Below are 13,622 nucleotides of genomic sequence, written 5' to 3' on the forward strand. Positions count from 1 at the left end.
TTAATTGGGTTCATTCAATGAGGACTATCTCTATGACCTCCCAGCTGTCACTGTAATTGATTCATGGAAATTAATATCAGAGAGGTGGCATAAGGTGTAAGGCAGAGATTGAATTTCCCAAATCCCAGGATCCCTCGGAATAAAAACTCACACAAGGTGCTCTTCTGTCTATGATTTTATTAAGAGTTATCTCCAATAGGCCTGTATTGGAGAAGATTGGGAGACCAAAAAAGGCACAACTCACAGTAAAGAAACAATGAAGATCATCTAACCTATCCTACAGAGCGGGTGCCAGAGAAACAAATAGCTCGGGGAACCCGGCTGGACTGGTCAGGGAGCCCTCGCAGGGTCGCCAGAAAAGAAACAGAGAAAAACAAGAGCATGCTACAGGGGGGGTGCGGTGGGGGGGGGGGGGGGGGCACGCGTTGACCCGTCGGAGCTTCGACCATCACAACACAAAGCCAGTGGAACCTGCTCTTTGCGTCTCAGCGCTCAGCTCGTAGCTCCCCCGTCACAAGCCCCTTTCAGGGTTGAGGATTCTGGACCGCAAAACCAGACACAACGCAACGCACGGGAGCGGCTGCATTGGCCTCCATCGCCACTTGCTCTCCTTGGCAGGAAACATAGGGGAGGGGGCAGTAACCACTGCCAATGGGGGGGGGGAACGGAGCGCTCTGCAGGAGCCTCAGCTGCAGCTGGGGAGGGGGCGCACCGGGTCAACGCCAATGCAGGACACGCAGTGGGGCAGGGTCTGCACTTGTCTTGCTGCTAAGCAAGGAAGTTATGTTTTAATAAGAATTCTTGCCTTTTCCTGCTAGAGTCATTTTAATTCCCTCCCTCGTCCTCGAAATGTCACCATCTGTTCCCAGAGATGCCTGTCCCCCGCCAGAAAGCCTCCGAATTAAACCCAAATCTTTTAAGCAGATCCTCTTAGCCACACAATAATTCTCTGTGTTGTAGTTCTCTGCGTTTTGGAGGGGAGAGGATTACTAGGTGCCCGCGTGCCTCAGAGGAGAGGGAGGACCAGTGGGACACAGCCGGATCCCAAAGAACTTGGCCTGGCCGGCCGGGGACATTCCAGCCCCGCTTTAATTCTGCCTCCTGTGCCCAGAAACCACCAACTTCCTGAAAAGCCCTCTTGGCTCAACGCGAAAGCCATAGAGGCCCTGCCAAGGAAGACCCCTTGGGCCACAGCAGGACAGGCTGGCTTACTGCACTTAAGGCAAGAAACTAATTGGCAGGCGAGGAATGGGGGAGAGCGGGGAGGGGGAAGCCTCCGTCCTCCCCAAAGCCCACTCTCTAACCTCTCCTCCGACATCGCTGCGGAGGCCGAGGCAGAGATCCAGGGATGGAATCCCCCGCCCCACGGTGGGCGTTTGCTCCCCCTTGCTCATGCGATCGTCTGAAGGGGAGCCCAGTGCCAGGGTGGGCCGGGGACCTTTCCCAAAGGCCTAAATCCCAATTCAGGCAACCCCAGGAAAGAGGAGCTGAATGTGGTTTGGTCAGATGAGCGAGACCCTCCCCACTCAGAGGGGAGAGGGGCTTCCACTGTTGTTCCTGAGCTCCAGGACACACAGTGCCAAAGAAGTGGCGGCAGCCTGAGTGTGTGTGTGTGTGTGTGTGTGTGTGTGTGTGTGTGTGTGTGTGTGTGTGTGTAAGGAGAAGTGACCACGAGGTGATTGGGGAAACCGTGTGCCAACAGCCAAACCTGCACCGAGGGGGCCAGAGATGCACCCAAGACTATTCTTTAGAGGAAAGAGGCTTCCGGATGGCAGCATTTGTGGCGCTCAACGCTGAGCTCCCGTCGTCTCCACAAGTGCAGTGCCATCCAGGATTCGGAAGAGGGGAAACACAGACAGGGACCAAGGAACTCTTAAATCACCACATCACGAAACTACTTCAAAAAAACCTGCCACTTGGAAACCAAAGAGTCACATGAGAACCGGTGTGTGCCCCTCCCTGGGGAAACGGGGTAGTCACAGAAGCAGCTGTCCTGAAGGGCCGCCTCTTTCCTGGGCACCGCGGCCCGGGCGCTCAGGACCAAAGGATTTGCTCACTAGATTAAGGGCAACTAGAATTAGCAGAAGGGGGGGGCCAGGAGTTGCCGGCCGACTGGAGGAAGAGGGCTTGAGTGTCCAGAGACGGTCCACTGGTCAAGAGGGTGGAGTTCCTGGGCCTTCCCACAGACTCTCTCGCGAACTGCAGGACGAGAGAAGGGAGGAGTGGGCCTGGGGATGAGAGGCCAGCCGGGGGGCACCGCCAAGCAGTTGTGGGCACCTGGGACCCTGCCTGGAAAAGGCTCTGCCTGGTTCTGACCGCCAGCCAGCCCTCAGGCCCCCACTCAGCCCTAGGGCTCTTCCCCCCCGCCCGCCCATCATGGGTCCGATTTGATGGGAGACAGCACTGTTAGCCCCCCAGCCTCAGCTCCTCTTTCCGAACCTGGGAGCGAGTGTGAGTGCCGGGCACCCTTGGCCACGTACCATGTGGGAAAGGAATCCCCGCTACTCATCTGCAGCTGACATGCCTTTCAGAGGGTCCCTCTCTCTCATCTGTGGCAGAGAAGGGAAGGTGAGGAAGGAGAGCAGGCCCAGGTGCGAAGCCCACCTCAGCCCCACCCCTGAAGCGCCCACCTCGTCCAGCTGCCTCTTCGTCTCGTCCTCCATCCTGCGAATGTCCTCCATTGTCAGGTCAACCCATCTGTCAAGCCAGCAGAACAGCTGCCGGTGGAAATTCGTGAACAGCCGCCTCTCTTGCTGCAAGAAAGCGGGAAGGGCCCCTGAAGCCCAAGGGCCCGGCTGGAAGCCCCTGATGCCCAGCCACGCTTGGTCAAGGGAGGCCACACTCCCCCCCCGCCCCCCCCGAAACAGCCTCACCCTCCCAAAGGGCCGGGAGCGACTCCCACGGCCCAAGCGTGCTGCACCCTCTGCAGAAACGCCGCCAGGGAACCGCGGGCAGCTCCTGCGGCAAACGCTGCTCACCTTCTGGATGAAGTTCTCGATTTTGTTTTGCAGCCCCCACCACTTGAACTTGACCGTGACGAGCTTGTAAGCGCACATGTAGGGGCATCCGGCCTGCTTGCCCAGCTCCTTCTGGGGAGACCCAAGAGGCCAGCGGCCACTGCTCAGGTGGTCCCGGGGGGCTCCCTGGCCGCCTCCCCTCCCGCTCTAGTTCTATTCAGCCCCCCCCCGCCCCCACCCCCCAGGCAAGCAAGAGAGGCTCCCTACCTTCCAGTTGGGGCCCAGAGGGCCACGGCCAGTCTTGACCGATTTAAATTTTGCTGGGTCTTCTTCTGGCTTGTAGTCCTGCTTGGAGTTGGACAAGAGAAGGACCAGGTGGTTACGGAGAGGAAGAAGAGAACTCCCCGCTCCGTGCCATGGAAGGGTCCTTCTCCTTCCAGGCTCCGAGGAACCTCCAAAGAGGGAGGTTGCTCCCCACCCCCTTCCTGGCGCTTGCCTGGGTGGGCCTCCTCCTTCCCTCCCTCCCTCCCTCCTCCCCTTCGCTCCTCTCTGCCCTCAAGCCGGCAGGGGCGGCAGGCTCCACGCCGGTAAAGCCACGTGAACCAGGACAGAGGCCTTCCAATCCCCCCCCCCACCCCGGATTTCGAGCCAGCAGGGATGCCTGAGTGGCCCCCTCCCCTCCACCGCCCTACCCTGGAAAGCACGTGGCTGCGGTCTGCAATGTCTATATAAACGGCCTCCACGTTCTTCCACTCCTCGGGATCCAGTTTATGGACCTGCAGGGACAAGGAGGGGCAGGTTTCAGTCTAGCCCGAGGCTCCCCCCGCCCCAGCTTTCGGGACATCCCTGAAAGTGATTTTGTTTTGGGGGGGGGGGGAGAGCAATTGCAAAAGAATTCCTGAGGAAAAACACGCAAGAACAAACTGCAGGTACAGAACGGGACGGAGTCAAGAGGGCTCAAAGGGGGCAGCCAGGCGTCCCTTCCCTCCTTGCAAGGAAAACGTGGGGGTGGGGGTGGGGTGGGGTGATGGCATTAGACCACCCGCCCCCTCCTCCACCCGTTCCTGCCAGAAAAGCCCCCAGGAGGGTCCCCAGTGGAGCTGCAACCAGAAGGCCGACCTGCCCCCCTCGCAGCCCACTTACATTCTCCTGCGTGCCCGTGTCTGTCCCCCCCATTTCCCCCCACTTACATTCTCCTGCATGCCCATGTCTGCTTTGTGCCAGGTTTCAATTTTGATCAGGAAGTCGTCCTTCATGTACTCGTTCTGCCGGGGAGAAAGTCCTTTCAGCTGGGAAGGAGGGGCAAGGCCCTCAACCCCAGCTGGGCTCCTGCGTGCCCTCGATCTCTCCCTGGGTCCGTGTCGTCCCCCGCCCCGCCGCCCCCCTTCTGAGAGCCCCTCAGGAGGCGGCAATGGATCCAGGCTGCACGAGCCTCGCTCGGCCCCCCTGCCCCAGGCCCCCAGGCCCAAGGACTGGCTGAGGCCCGAGAGCAGGGCTGCCAGGCAGGCGCACCCAGTGGAGGCGGGGGTGTGTGTGTCTCTCCCAGCTCTAAGAAGAATTGGGGGGCGCAGAGCCGGGAAGAGGCAGCCGGCAGAGGAGGGTCTCCAGGGGGCCCAAGAGCCTGGAGGGAAGCCAGGGACAGGGACAGGGATGAGGAGGAGCCGGAGGAGCTGGGGTGCTTCCCCCCCTCCTTCTTGCCTTCCGAGCGGGTCAAAATGAGCGTCCCCGTCATCGCCCCAGAGAGAGAGAGACCCCGGCCACCTCGCCTACTGAGGAGATGGGCTGCCTGATCAGTAGACCAAGCGCTCTGGACCTCCAGACCCAAAAGGGAGCCCCTGACCACGAAAAGGACCCAGCACCGCCGGCCCCCCGCCTGAGGCCGGCATGTCCCCCTGGCAGTCCAGCCACTTGCCCAACAGGGGCTGGAAGCTCCACTTACCGTTATAACTGCTCCAAGCCCCGAGACATGGAAAGAAAGAGAGAGAGAGAGAGAGAGAGAGAGAGAGAGAGAGAGAGAGGGGGGAGCTTTACTCAGGGATGCAGCCACAGCTCCCGGCCGGCCCTCCCAAGGGGCAAACACTGGCCAGCGGGAAGGGCCAGCATGCCTAGAGCCCCCGCCTCGTCCTCCTGCAACAGGGAGCTCTGCCGCTTGCCCCCCACAGGGTAGCCACCACCGTGGTCCTGCCCACTCGGTTGGCATCTCCACCCTTCTGCCCTGCTCTGGTTGCAGCCTGGGAGCCCAGCCCCGTTCGGTTTGGACCCACCCCCTCCCTCCCCCGCCCCTCTCTCGAGAAAATGGGCAACCCCAGCAGAGCTCTTCTCTCCAGCAGGTAAGCAGCCCCCATCCCCCATCCCGCCCCCGGTTGGAAAAGCCTGGCCCTCCCCACAGCCCTGGCTCTCTCTCACTCCTAACTCATGGGTAACCCAACCCAGGTAACCCAACCCGGGGCCGCGCTGGCCAGTAACTGGATGCTCTGGCGCCAGGCTCCAGGATCAATGAGGGGAAGGTGGCAGCTTCTCGCAGGAGGGGGCCCTGGCTGTAGCAGCAGCCGCCGCCGCCGCAAGGCGCCCCCTCCCCCCCAGTTCAGGGCTCAGGCACTGCAGCCACATAGGGGCCCCACCCCCCAGGGGGTGCAGGCTTGGTGCCCAAGCAAGCCAGGCAGCACGGGGCGGGGAGGAGCGGAAGGCACAGGGCAGGGGCACCAGCCGAGCCCCAGTGGCAGGTGAGCTGTGCTGGGGAGGATCTCTGGGCAGCGGGGCCACCGCTCAGAAGGGCTGAGCTGAGGGGCTCCTGCAGGGCAGCCGGGGAGGGAATGGCCAGGCTTCCCGCTGTGAAGTGGTGCCGCGCCCCGGCCGAGCCTTCCCTCCCCCGGGAGGGCAGGAGAGCGGCTGTGCCTGAGCGGTGGAAATTCTCTGGAGCAGCTCAGAGCATCCAGCACCTCCCGCCTAGGACACCTCCCCAACACCAGCCCCACCTCCCACCGGAGGAAAGGGGGCCCGGCATCCCTCCCGCAAGCCCCCAGCCCAAGCCTGGCCAGGCAGCGGCAGCGGCAACCGCCCTGCGGGACTCACCGGTCCGGCAGAAAGGGTAGGCGTTCCAGGCCTTCTCGTGGATGTCCAGGGCACCCTCAGGGGCCAGCATCCTTACGAAGGGGGGACTTTGCTGCAGGACAGAGGGGAGAAGAGGTCAGAAGGTCCCGCCTGTCCGCTTTGGAAGCCGTATTAGTCCTGCCTGTCTCGGAGTTCTCCACTGGGTTTTTCTGCAACCCTGAGGCCGCCCGCTCCTCTTTCTTTCTGCTGCCGGAGACGGTGGTGGTCAGGGTTTCCAGTTGCCAAGGGCTCCTCCCAATGGACGGGCACCCGGAGGCCATCCCACCTTCCCTCTGGCTGTCCCAGGGCCACTGGACCGAAAGGGCTTCCTAGGGACGGAAGGGCAAGTCCCAGCACCAAACCCCCAGCCCCCCTTCCTCCCTGGTTATCAACCAGCAGGTGGTCTCTGTAGGAAGAGGAGGGGTAGCTGGGACCCCTCAGCAGCAGCCGGTGGGCCGGACTAGCGGTCACCGCTTGAGCGCTTTGGGGGAATCCCTGAGAACAAAGAGTCCGCTTCCAGCGGGGCGGGGGGAGTATCTGCAGTGCAGGGTTGGCCTGTGGGGTCCTCGGTGCATCCATGCGGGGGGAAGCGTGGGCTCGCTCTGCCAGGGATCTCTCTCGTTTGGTTTTTGAGGTGGGGTCAATTTCCTCCTGACTGACGGCTTGTCTGGTGTGGATCTTTGCTTCTCCGGATGCCGGCTGTGGAGGGGATGCTTTTTTCCAGTTCCTGTTCTGATTTTGTATTGCGTCTTTGGAACGTTAGGCAAGTGAGGCTTTTCCTCGGTGAGCCTCGGTGGCTGATTTGTGTGAATGCCAAGCACCCAGGAATCTCCTGGTGTTTATTGGATTTGGCTCTTTTTGTGCCCTTTGCCTTTTCCTGAGTGGGGGTGGGTGGGGGTGGGTGGGGGGTGTCCTCCCATCGGCCACCTACCTCTGCAAGTGGTATATCTTGTGTGTGTACTGCCCCCGCTCCCCGTCTCGCTCGTAGGGCTCGTTCACCAGCACTTCCACCCCTTCGCCCCCACCGGTTTCATTCTTGCTGGCCTCCGCAACGGAGTATAGCTGCCCCACCTGGTACTGGAGGGAGAAAAAAACGGCAGAGTTAGTGGCTTCCAAACAGGACAGCTGGACGCACAGCGAGCCAGCAAGCAGCCTGGGAACCCAACCCTCACACCCGAGGCTGGGGGGAAGCAAAGCACACAGGGGACACTGGGGCAGGATCCAGCAGTTCTGGGCCTGTGAACGACTGCCACGCTGCTAGGAGCGGTGGGAGCTCTGCCTGGGCCGATTTTCTGCACCCGCTTTGCAGAGCCTTGGCATCCCCAGCCCGCCAGCCCTGCCCGAGAGCCCCGAGGCCAGCCGGAGGGCATCGGGGCTTAAGGAAGAGCGGAGGGAACCACCTGCCCAGCGCATCTCCACCCCCCCCGCTCTGCAAGGTGCAGCTCAGTCCTGAAGAGGACAGGCTGCTGGTCATCCCCCACCAGAACGAGGAGGAGCTCGGGCCCCTCAGGGCAACTCCGGGGATCCCAAGTGCTGTTTTCAGGGAGAGGCCTTGCTGCCTCTGCTCTTTGGCCCACCGCCCAACAGAGCAGCCCCCTCCCTGTTCTTCCTGCATGAGGCCTGGCCCCAGAGGGAGAGGCCAGCCCCTCTGGCAAAACCCCCCTCCTCCCCTATCCACGCCTCGGGAGGAGACAGGAGTAGCAGCTCCTGCGGGAGCACAGGGGGCGGCCGAGCAGACACCCACACACGCTGTGCCCAAACGAGGCCTAATTCAATGACCAGCCTGGCCAATCTCTCCTGGAGGCCCTCGCCTGGCGCATGCCCAAGAGACACCTCCAGAGGGGCAGCCCGGGGCACCCCCTTTGCCCGCAAGGCTTTCCAACCTGCCCACAGAACTGCCCTGTTGGCAGGGGCTTCGGAGGCAGGTCCACCTTGGCACCCATCCGGGACAGCCTCAAGCAGAGCTGCCGCGGGAGTGGCTTCCACCCCCGGGGCGCCTTCCAGCACGGGCAGAGAGCGCCAGTGGCCACGCTGCTCCTCTGCAGGGCAGGGTGGGGCAGGCAGGACGCCGGGGCCTGCTTGCTCCTGGCTGGGATGGCAGGGCCCAGGAACGGGAGTCGGCCTCCCCTCCCATCGGAGCCACTCGGCAGCGAAATGCTTTGAGACGGCATGCGGCCCTTGGGCTCCCCCACATGGATCTGCGGTGGCCGCCTCAGCCCAGGCTCTGCGTGGGGAACCGAGGCCAAAGGGAATGCCCACCGTTGCCCACCAGCCCCCTCTTCGCTAGCTGGGCCTTTAAAGGGCAGCTGGGGCTGCCTGCTCCTCTGCCCACACTGCTCTGTTCACAACTGCTCCGCCAGAACGGATGGCGGTACCTGTGAAGTCATCTCTGGGGCCACCACGGGGCCCTACAGCACCCAAGAGCCTGCAGTCACAGCTCTGCATCCAGAGAGTCCGCAATTCCCGGTCAGTGCTGGTGCCGGGTTCACAAGCAACCCCCAACACCCCATGGCCCCTGCTATGATTCTGCAAAGGAAGGGGTGGGAGTGGGCAGCCCAGGGCTCTCCAGAACTGGAGGATTATGGACGCTGAAGAGTCAACACGCATTTGAAGGCTGTGGCTGAGCACCTCGGGGCACAATCTAGAGGACTAGAAGAATGGGAAGGTTTATGTGACGAGAAGCATGAACCTAGGCGAGTGCACAAACATGGAGGAACGGCAGAGGATGGCTAGGCAAGAGCGTAAGCGCAGCCCTGTAGGATGAGGCCAAGGCCCAGCATTTCGCTTCTCACATATGCCTCTCATGGCGGCTCCCTTGGCATTGAAAGGCCTGCTGCTCCAGCCCGACAGGACACAGCCAGACACGTGACAACTCTGTGGCGATGACTGGGAGGGCCCTGTCAAAGGGTTACAATACGGAGTTTTGGTCTGGGGGGTGGAAAGATAGCCAATGTCTTCCCTTCAGGGAGGCACAATTAGGGCGGGCTACTACTGATGGGATACAGAAGTGGACCCTCTGAAAAGGTGCTTCTTTATAAAAATGGGTTTATTCCTTCTGTGCTTCTCAGTTAACCCCATGTTAACCTAATTAGGCACTGATATCTGATATCTCCCCTGCGTTCCACCCAGCTTGGATACCTGATGGACTTAGAGCCAAAATTAGAGAAAGGGTTTCAGTAGGGGGAGGCAGAACAAAATAACCGTAAGAAAAAGATTCCTTCAAGGAAGGTGCATGACCGGGTCCTCCAGGAATTTTCCAACCACTTTTATGGCCGTTCCAGTGAGAGGTGATCCCCAAATCATGCAATAATGACAATCGGGGCTTGAGAAAAAGCAAGAGAGAGTCACCAAAAGGAACAGTAATGCTTTTTCAGGAAACCAATTTTCATACAATAAGTGTGTTTCACACAAACTTTCTTGCAATCTTGTTCCTTCTTCTTCCTAACCATAAAAAAGCTCAAGAAAGAAAACAACCAACCAACATACGAAGTTGTACAATTCTTGCAAAGTGACAGTAACACTCAAAAATAAAAATTAAACTTGGGCAAAGAGTTGTCATGCAGGAAAGCCAGATCACACTTCTGAGCTGAAGAAGCTCGCAGGCAAATGGAACTGCCCTTTCTACCAGTGTACCAGAATTTCACCCGAAATTGCTAGGAATGGCTTGAAGAACTCAGCAACCCACTTCCTCTCCGCTCCTAGGGGTTCCCCTACTACATCCAGGGCAGCGTTCTTTGCCTACAAAGGCAGAAGCTGCCATGGTTAATTTGCAACCCGCCACACAGCCGATGCCCAAGCTTGGCTGGATGTCTTAGAAGGGGAAGGGGCAAGAAGGGAAGGAATATTAACCTCCATTTTCCCTGAGCTTTGGCAATAGCCACAAGTTCCAGCAAGATGGACGGAAGACTGAGAAAAGGTTTTGCACCCCCCACCCAAACCGATCAAGCGGTCCATCCGACTGTGTTGCTGGGGGTGTGTGTGTTTCATATAGTTTTTTTTTAATGTTGTAAGCCAAGGGGAGCCGGGTGGCCAAATGCATTGGTTTAGTAAATAAAATAAAAGCAGACAAAAGAAGTGGAAGGCATGACTTACCTCCTCCACCGACACAGGCAAAACGACGCGGCTGCAAGAGAGCGGAAGAAACGGAGTTAGGCAGCAGCCTCGCTCGCTCGCTGCAAGGCGGGCAACCCGACACCGCCGGGAACCACCCCGAGATCCGCAGCCCGAGCTGCCTCCGCCCGGCTCCCAAGAAGAGAGTCTGGGCTGACTTAAGACTTAGAGGACGCTGCCCTGGCCGACCGCCCCCCACGCCCCCCGCCCCGGGAAAGCACTAACGGCGCAAGCCGCGAACGGGCGCCGGCCGACGGGATCCAACTCGGGGCGTCCGCTCAGCCCCCCCGCAACTCACCAGGCAAAGCGGCTCCCAGCAGCAGCGCCCGCGGGGGGGAGGGAGGGGGGGCGCTGCACCGACCCACAAGGCCGCCAGCGGGGGGAGGGAAGGAGGCGGGGGGGGGGAATGGCCGCGGGGGAAGGGGGGAGCTGCTCCAAGCCAGCCCGGCCGGCGCTTCCAAGCTTCGGAGGAGCCCCCGGGAGGGACGGACGGACGGAGCGAGCTGGACTGGCGAGTTTCGCGGAGCCCCCGGCGCCATCCTTCCCCAAAGCCCCCGGGTCACGCGGTCCAGCCCCTCTCCGGCAGCCCCGGGCGCCCCCGGAGGTCACGCGGGGAACTCCCCCCGCGGCCAAGGGCGGAGCGGCTGGAACCGGAAAGTCCGGGCGGCCAAGGACGACGGGGGGGGGCGACGAATCCCACCCCGTCACGCAGGAGCCGGAGGGGCGGCGCGTCTCCCGGGAAGGCCGGGCCGGCGGCGGGACCTTCAGGGGTCCTTGGCCGGGGAGCCCGGCCCGCCAGCCCCGCTCCCCGCCGCGGCGCCCGGCTGAGGTCAGGCGGGAGGGGGGTCGCCCCTGCGGGCCCTGGAAGGGACGCGCTCGCCCCGCCGAATCCCCCCGCGCCCCCGGAACTCCCCTCGCTCACTATTCTTTGACGAGCACCATGGCGGGCGCTGCTCCGCTGGCTCCGGCGCGGCCCCGCCGCCCGCCCGCCCGCTTGTCCGTCCGTCCGTCCTCCGCTCGGCTGTCCGTCGCCCTGCGGCCCCTCCGTCCCCGGCGCCGCGCTCGGGGTTCCGGCCGGGAAGGGGAGGCGGGCGCACCGGGCGGCGTTCCTCAGCAACAGCCCTGCGTCACCGCGCGGCGTCCAACGCCCGACGTCACGCGCGCGGAGGAGGCGGCGCTGCCGTCCTGGCTCCCCTAGGCCGGCGGCGGGCGGGGAAAGGAAAGGCCGGGAGAGCGCCGCCCCGCGGCGAGGAGAGGAAGCGCCGCCCGTGGAACGCCGAGTGCCGCACTGCCGAGCGCGCGCCGGGAAAAGCGCCCCTTGTCCGCCAGCGGCGTTCGAGAGCGGCCCGGCTGGTTCCGAAGCTCTCCGGACACGGCTCTGGTGCCGACCCCCTGACGCCGTCCGAGGTGCCGAAGGGAAGCCCCGATCAAAAAGAACCCGGGGCGCCCGTCGAGGGTTTCGGCGGGGGGGAGGGGCGCCCCCTGCAAGGGGAGGCGCTGCAGAAAAGACCTTGCAGGGCGAGGGGGGAAGTTCGCGGGGGGCGCTCATGAGACGGTCTCGCGGCCTGACAGAAGCCGCTCTGAAGGTCAGAGTCCCTGGAAGGGAACGTCTAGGAAGGAGGCACTGGCGGGGTGGGGGGAGCGGGGTGTGTGCAGACCTGCAAGATCTCCCTGCGGAGCCGGGTGTTTTGCAAGACTGTCATCGCGGGAGGGATTGGGGGGTCCTTCTTGGGCACAAGGCAAATAGGAGCCAGCTTTGCCACCACGGCTAAAGTTACCTTGAGCTGCACTAACGGGAATGCAGAGTTCTGGCCGCAGGAGATTTCCCTCGAGGTCCCCAGCGGAGTCCTCCGCCCACCTGTGGGTGCTGACGTTCAAAACGATCGGCGTCCAGAGTGGGGCTTCAGCACGGAGAGGATGCAGAATGCGGAATAACAGAGTGGGAAGGGACCCTGGAGGCCTTCTAGGCCAACCTCGAGCAGGAGACACTCTGTAGTCTATGCCAGGGGTGTCAAAACTCAATTTCACTGGGGGCCGCATCAAGGTTGTCTTTGACCTCAGAGGGCGGGGGGTGGGGGTAGCTGGGTGCGGGGTGGTCATGGTGGGTGTGATTCGGGACCGCACCTCCAAACACACAGTTTTACACACTTATAAAGAGATATACATTTCCGTGATTGTTTTTTTAAATACTTTCTTGATCTACCTGATCACCTAATGAGAGAGAGAGAGAGAGACCAGATCAAGAAACTGATTCCATAGGAAGACTAGAACTATAAATTGTTGACACAGGCTATAGTGGCAGAATCCTGCAAGCCTGAAAGGTAAAACATTTTACTTTTCCTCCATGTGCCCCATTTTTTATAGCAGAAGCACTGCAGGCCGGTCCTTTGCTATTTCCAGGCTGGCCCTGTGGGCCCGATCTAACCACCCCGCCGGCCAGATCCATCCATGGGCCTTGAGTCTGACCCCCCTAGTCTATACCCTCTGGCAGTCTGATGTCTTCTTAAAAGCCCCCAGTGATGGACCATCCAACGGCAGCAACTGCCTGAGGGCGCTAGGAGTCCTGATGGACCACTGCCTGAGCCAGCATTGTGCTGCAGCGCCCACAAAAGCTAATGCAGTCCTAGGCTGCAGCAACAGAGGCACAGCATCAAGATTATGGGAAGTGTTGATGCCACTTGCGCTAATAACACCACACTTGGAATGAGGGGTCTAGTTCTAGTTGCCATGATACAAAAAAGATGTTGAGGCTCTAGGAAGAGTGCAGGGATTGCCTATGTCCTAGAACGGAGAAGAAGGTGTCCTGGCCGTGAGAACAATTAATCAGTGGACTGGCTTCCCTTCAGAAGTTGTGGGGGCTCCAACATTGGAGGCTTTTAAGAAGCATCTGGGCTGTCTTTTGGCCAGAATGGAATAGGGGGGGTCTCCTGCTTAAGCAGAGGGCTGGACTAGAAGACCTCCAAGTCCCTTCCAAGGGTTATTCTTGTAGCGTCTGTAGCTTGCTGTGCTGGGGGCCCATAGCATCTCCTGAGCTTCCCTGCTGAGGTTGAACCACCTGGTCCATTTCAAAGGGAGGGATTTCACTTTGGCAGATGGGGGAGAGACCTGCTGACCCACGTCCAGTCCTTGCAGACCAAAGGTTTACTCAGAGCAGCGTAGTGCAGTGGTTTGGGTGGTGCCCTGGGACCATAGAGATCTCTTATGAAGTTCCCGGGAGGCCCCCAGGATCTCTGGGACAGTCCCAAGCTACGCAGTGGCGGCTGCGTGAGGAAATACCAGGGGGCACTGTGGCTGCTGCCAGCCCATAAGCCCACCAAAGAAGTCCCCATACCCAAAGACGCCCTGGCGGGACCTTAGCAGGCAGGGTTGGGAAAGCAACTCTGCATAGGGCAAGGCTGAAGGGGTGGGTTGGGGGGGCACTGTGGAAGCTACTCTTCCCTTCCCCCTGCAGCACGAGAGACCATG

The 13,622-nt window shown here is 61.1% G+C and overlaps 1 protein-coding gene across 1 annotated transcript; it reads right to left on the bottom strand.

The window, feature by feature from the left end:
* Positions 1 to 165: 165 nt before the first annotated feature.
* Positions 166 to 11,296, bottom strand: PITPNA (phosphatidylinositol transfer protein alpha). The gene is made up of 12 exons (XM_087923895.1): positions 11,080 to 11,296; positions 10,140 to 10,170; positions 6,979 to 7,124; positions 6,030 to 6,115; positions 4,897 to 4,904; positions 4,148 to 4,222; positions 3,650 to 3,733; positions 3,225 to 3,302; positions 2,979 to 3,089; positions 2,631 to 2,753; positions 2,481 to 2,549; positions 166 to 2,199 (listed from the first exon to the last, which is right to left on the bottom strand). Exons 1-11 carry the CDS (start codon positions 11,097 to 11,099, stop codon positions 2,502 to 2,504), a joined length of 810 nt encoding a protein of 269 aa, XP_087780021.1. The 5' UTR covers positions 11,100 to 11,296; the 3' UTR covers positions 166 to 2,199; positions 2,481 to 2,501.
* Between the last annotated feature and the right edge of the window lie 2,326 nt (positions 11,297 to 13,622).

Source organism: Pseudonaja textilis, chromosome 1 (genome assembly GCF_049901715.1).
Source record: "Pseudonaja textilis isolate UNSWEBS1 chromosome 1, rPseTex1.2, whole genome shotgun sequence".
Lineage (NCBI taxonomy): Eukaryota > Metazoa > Chordata > Lepidosauria > Squamata > Elapidae > Pseudonaja > Pseudonaja textilis.

What these genes read in the sequence shown, in the direction of transcription:
- PITPNA (XM_087923895.1), bottom strand. Translation starts at nt 11,099, where the DNA reads ATGGTGCTCGTCAAAGAATA. An exon ending in ATGGTGCTCGTCAAAGAATA is followed by an intron (nt 10,171 to 11,079) that starts GTGAGCGAGGGG and finishes GCTCTCTTGCAG; the next exon opens with CCGCGTCGTTTTGCCTGTGT. An exon ending in TCGAGAACTTCATCCAGAAG is followed by an intron (nt 2,754 to 2,978) that starts GTGAGCAGCGTT and finishes GCTTTCTTGCAG; the next exon opens with CAAGAGAGGCGGCTGTTCAC.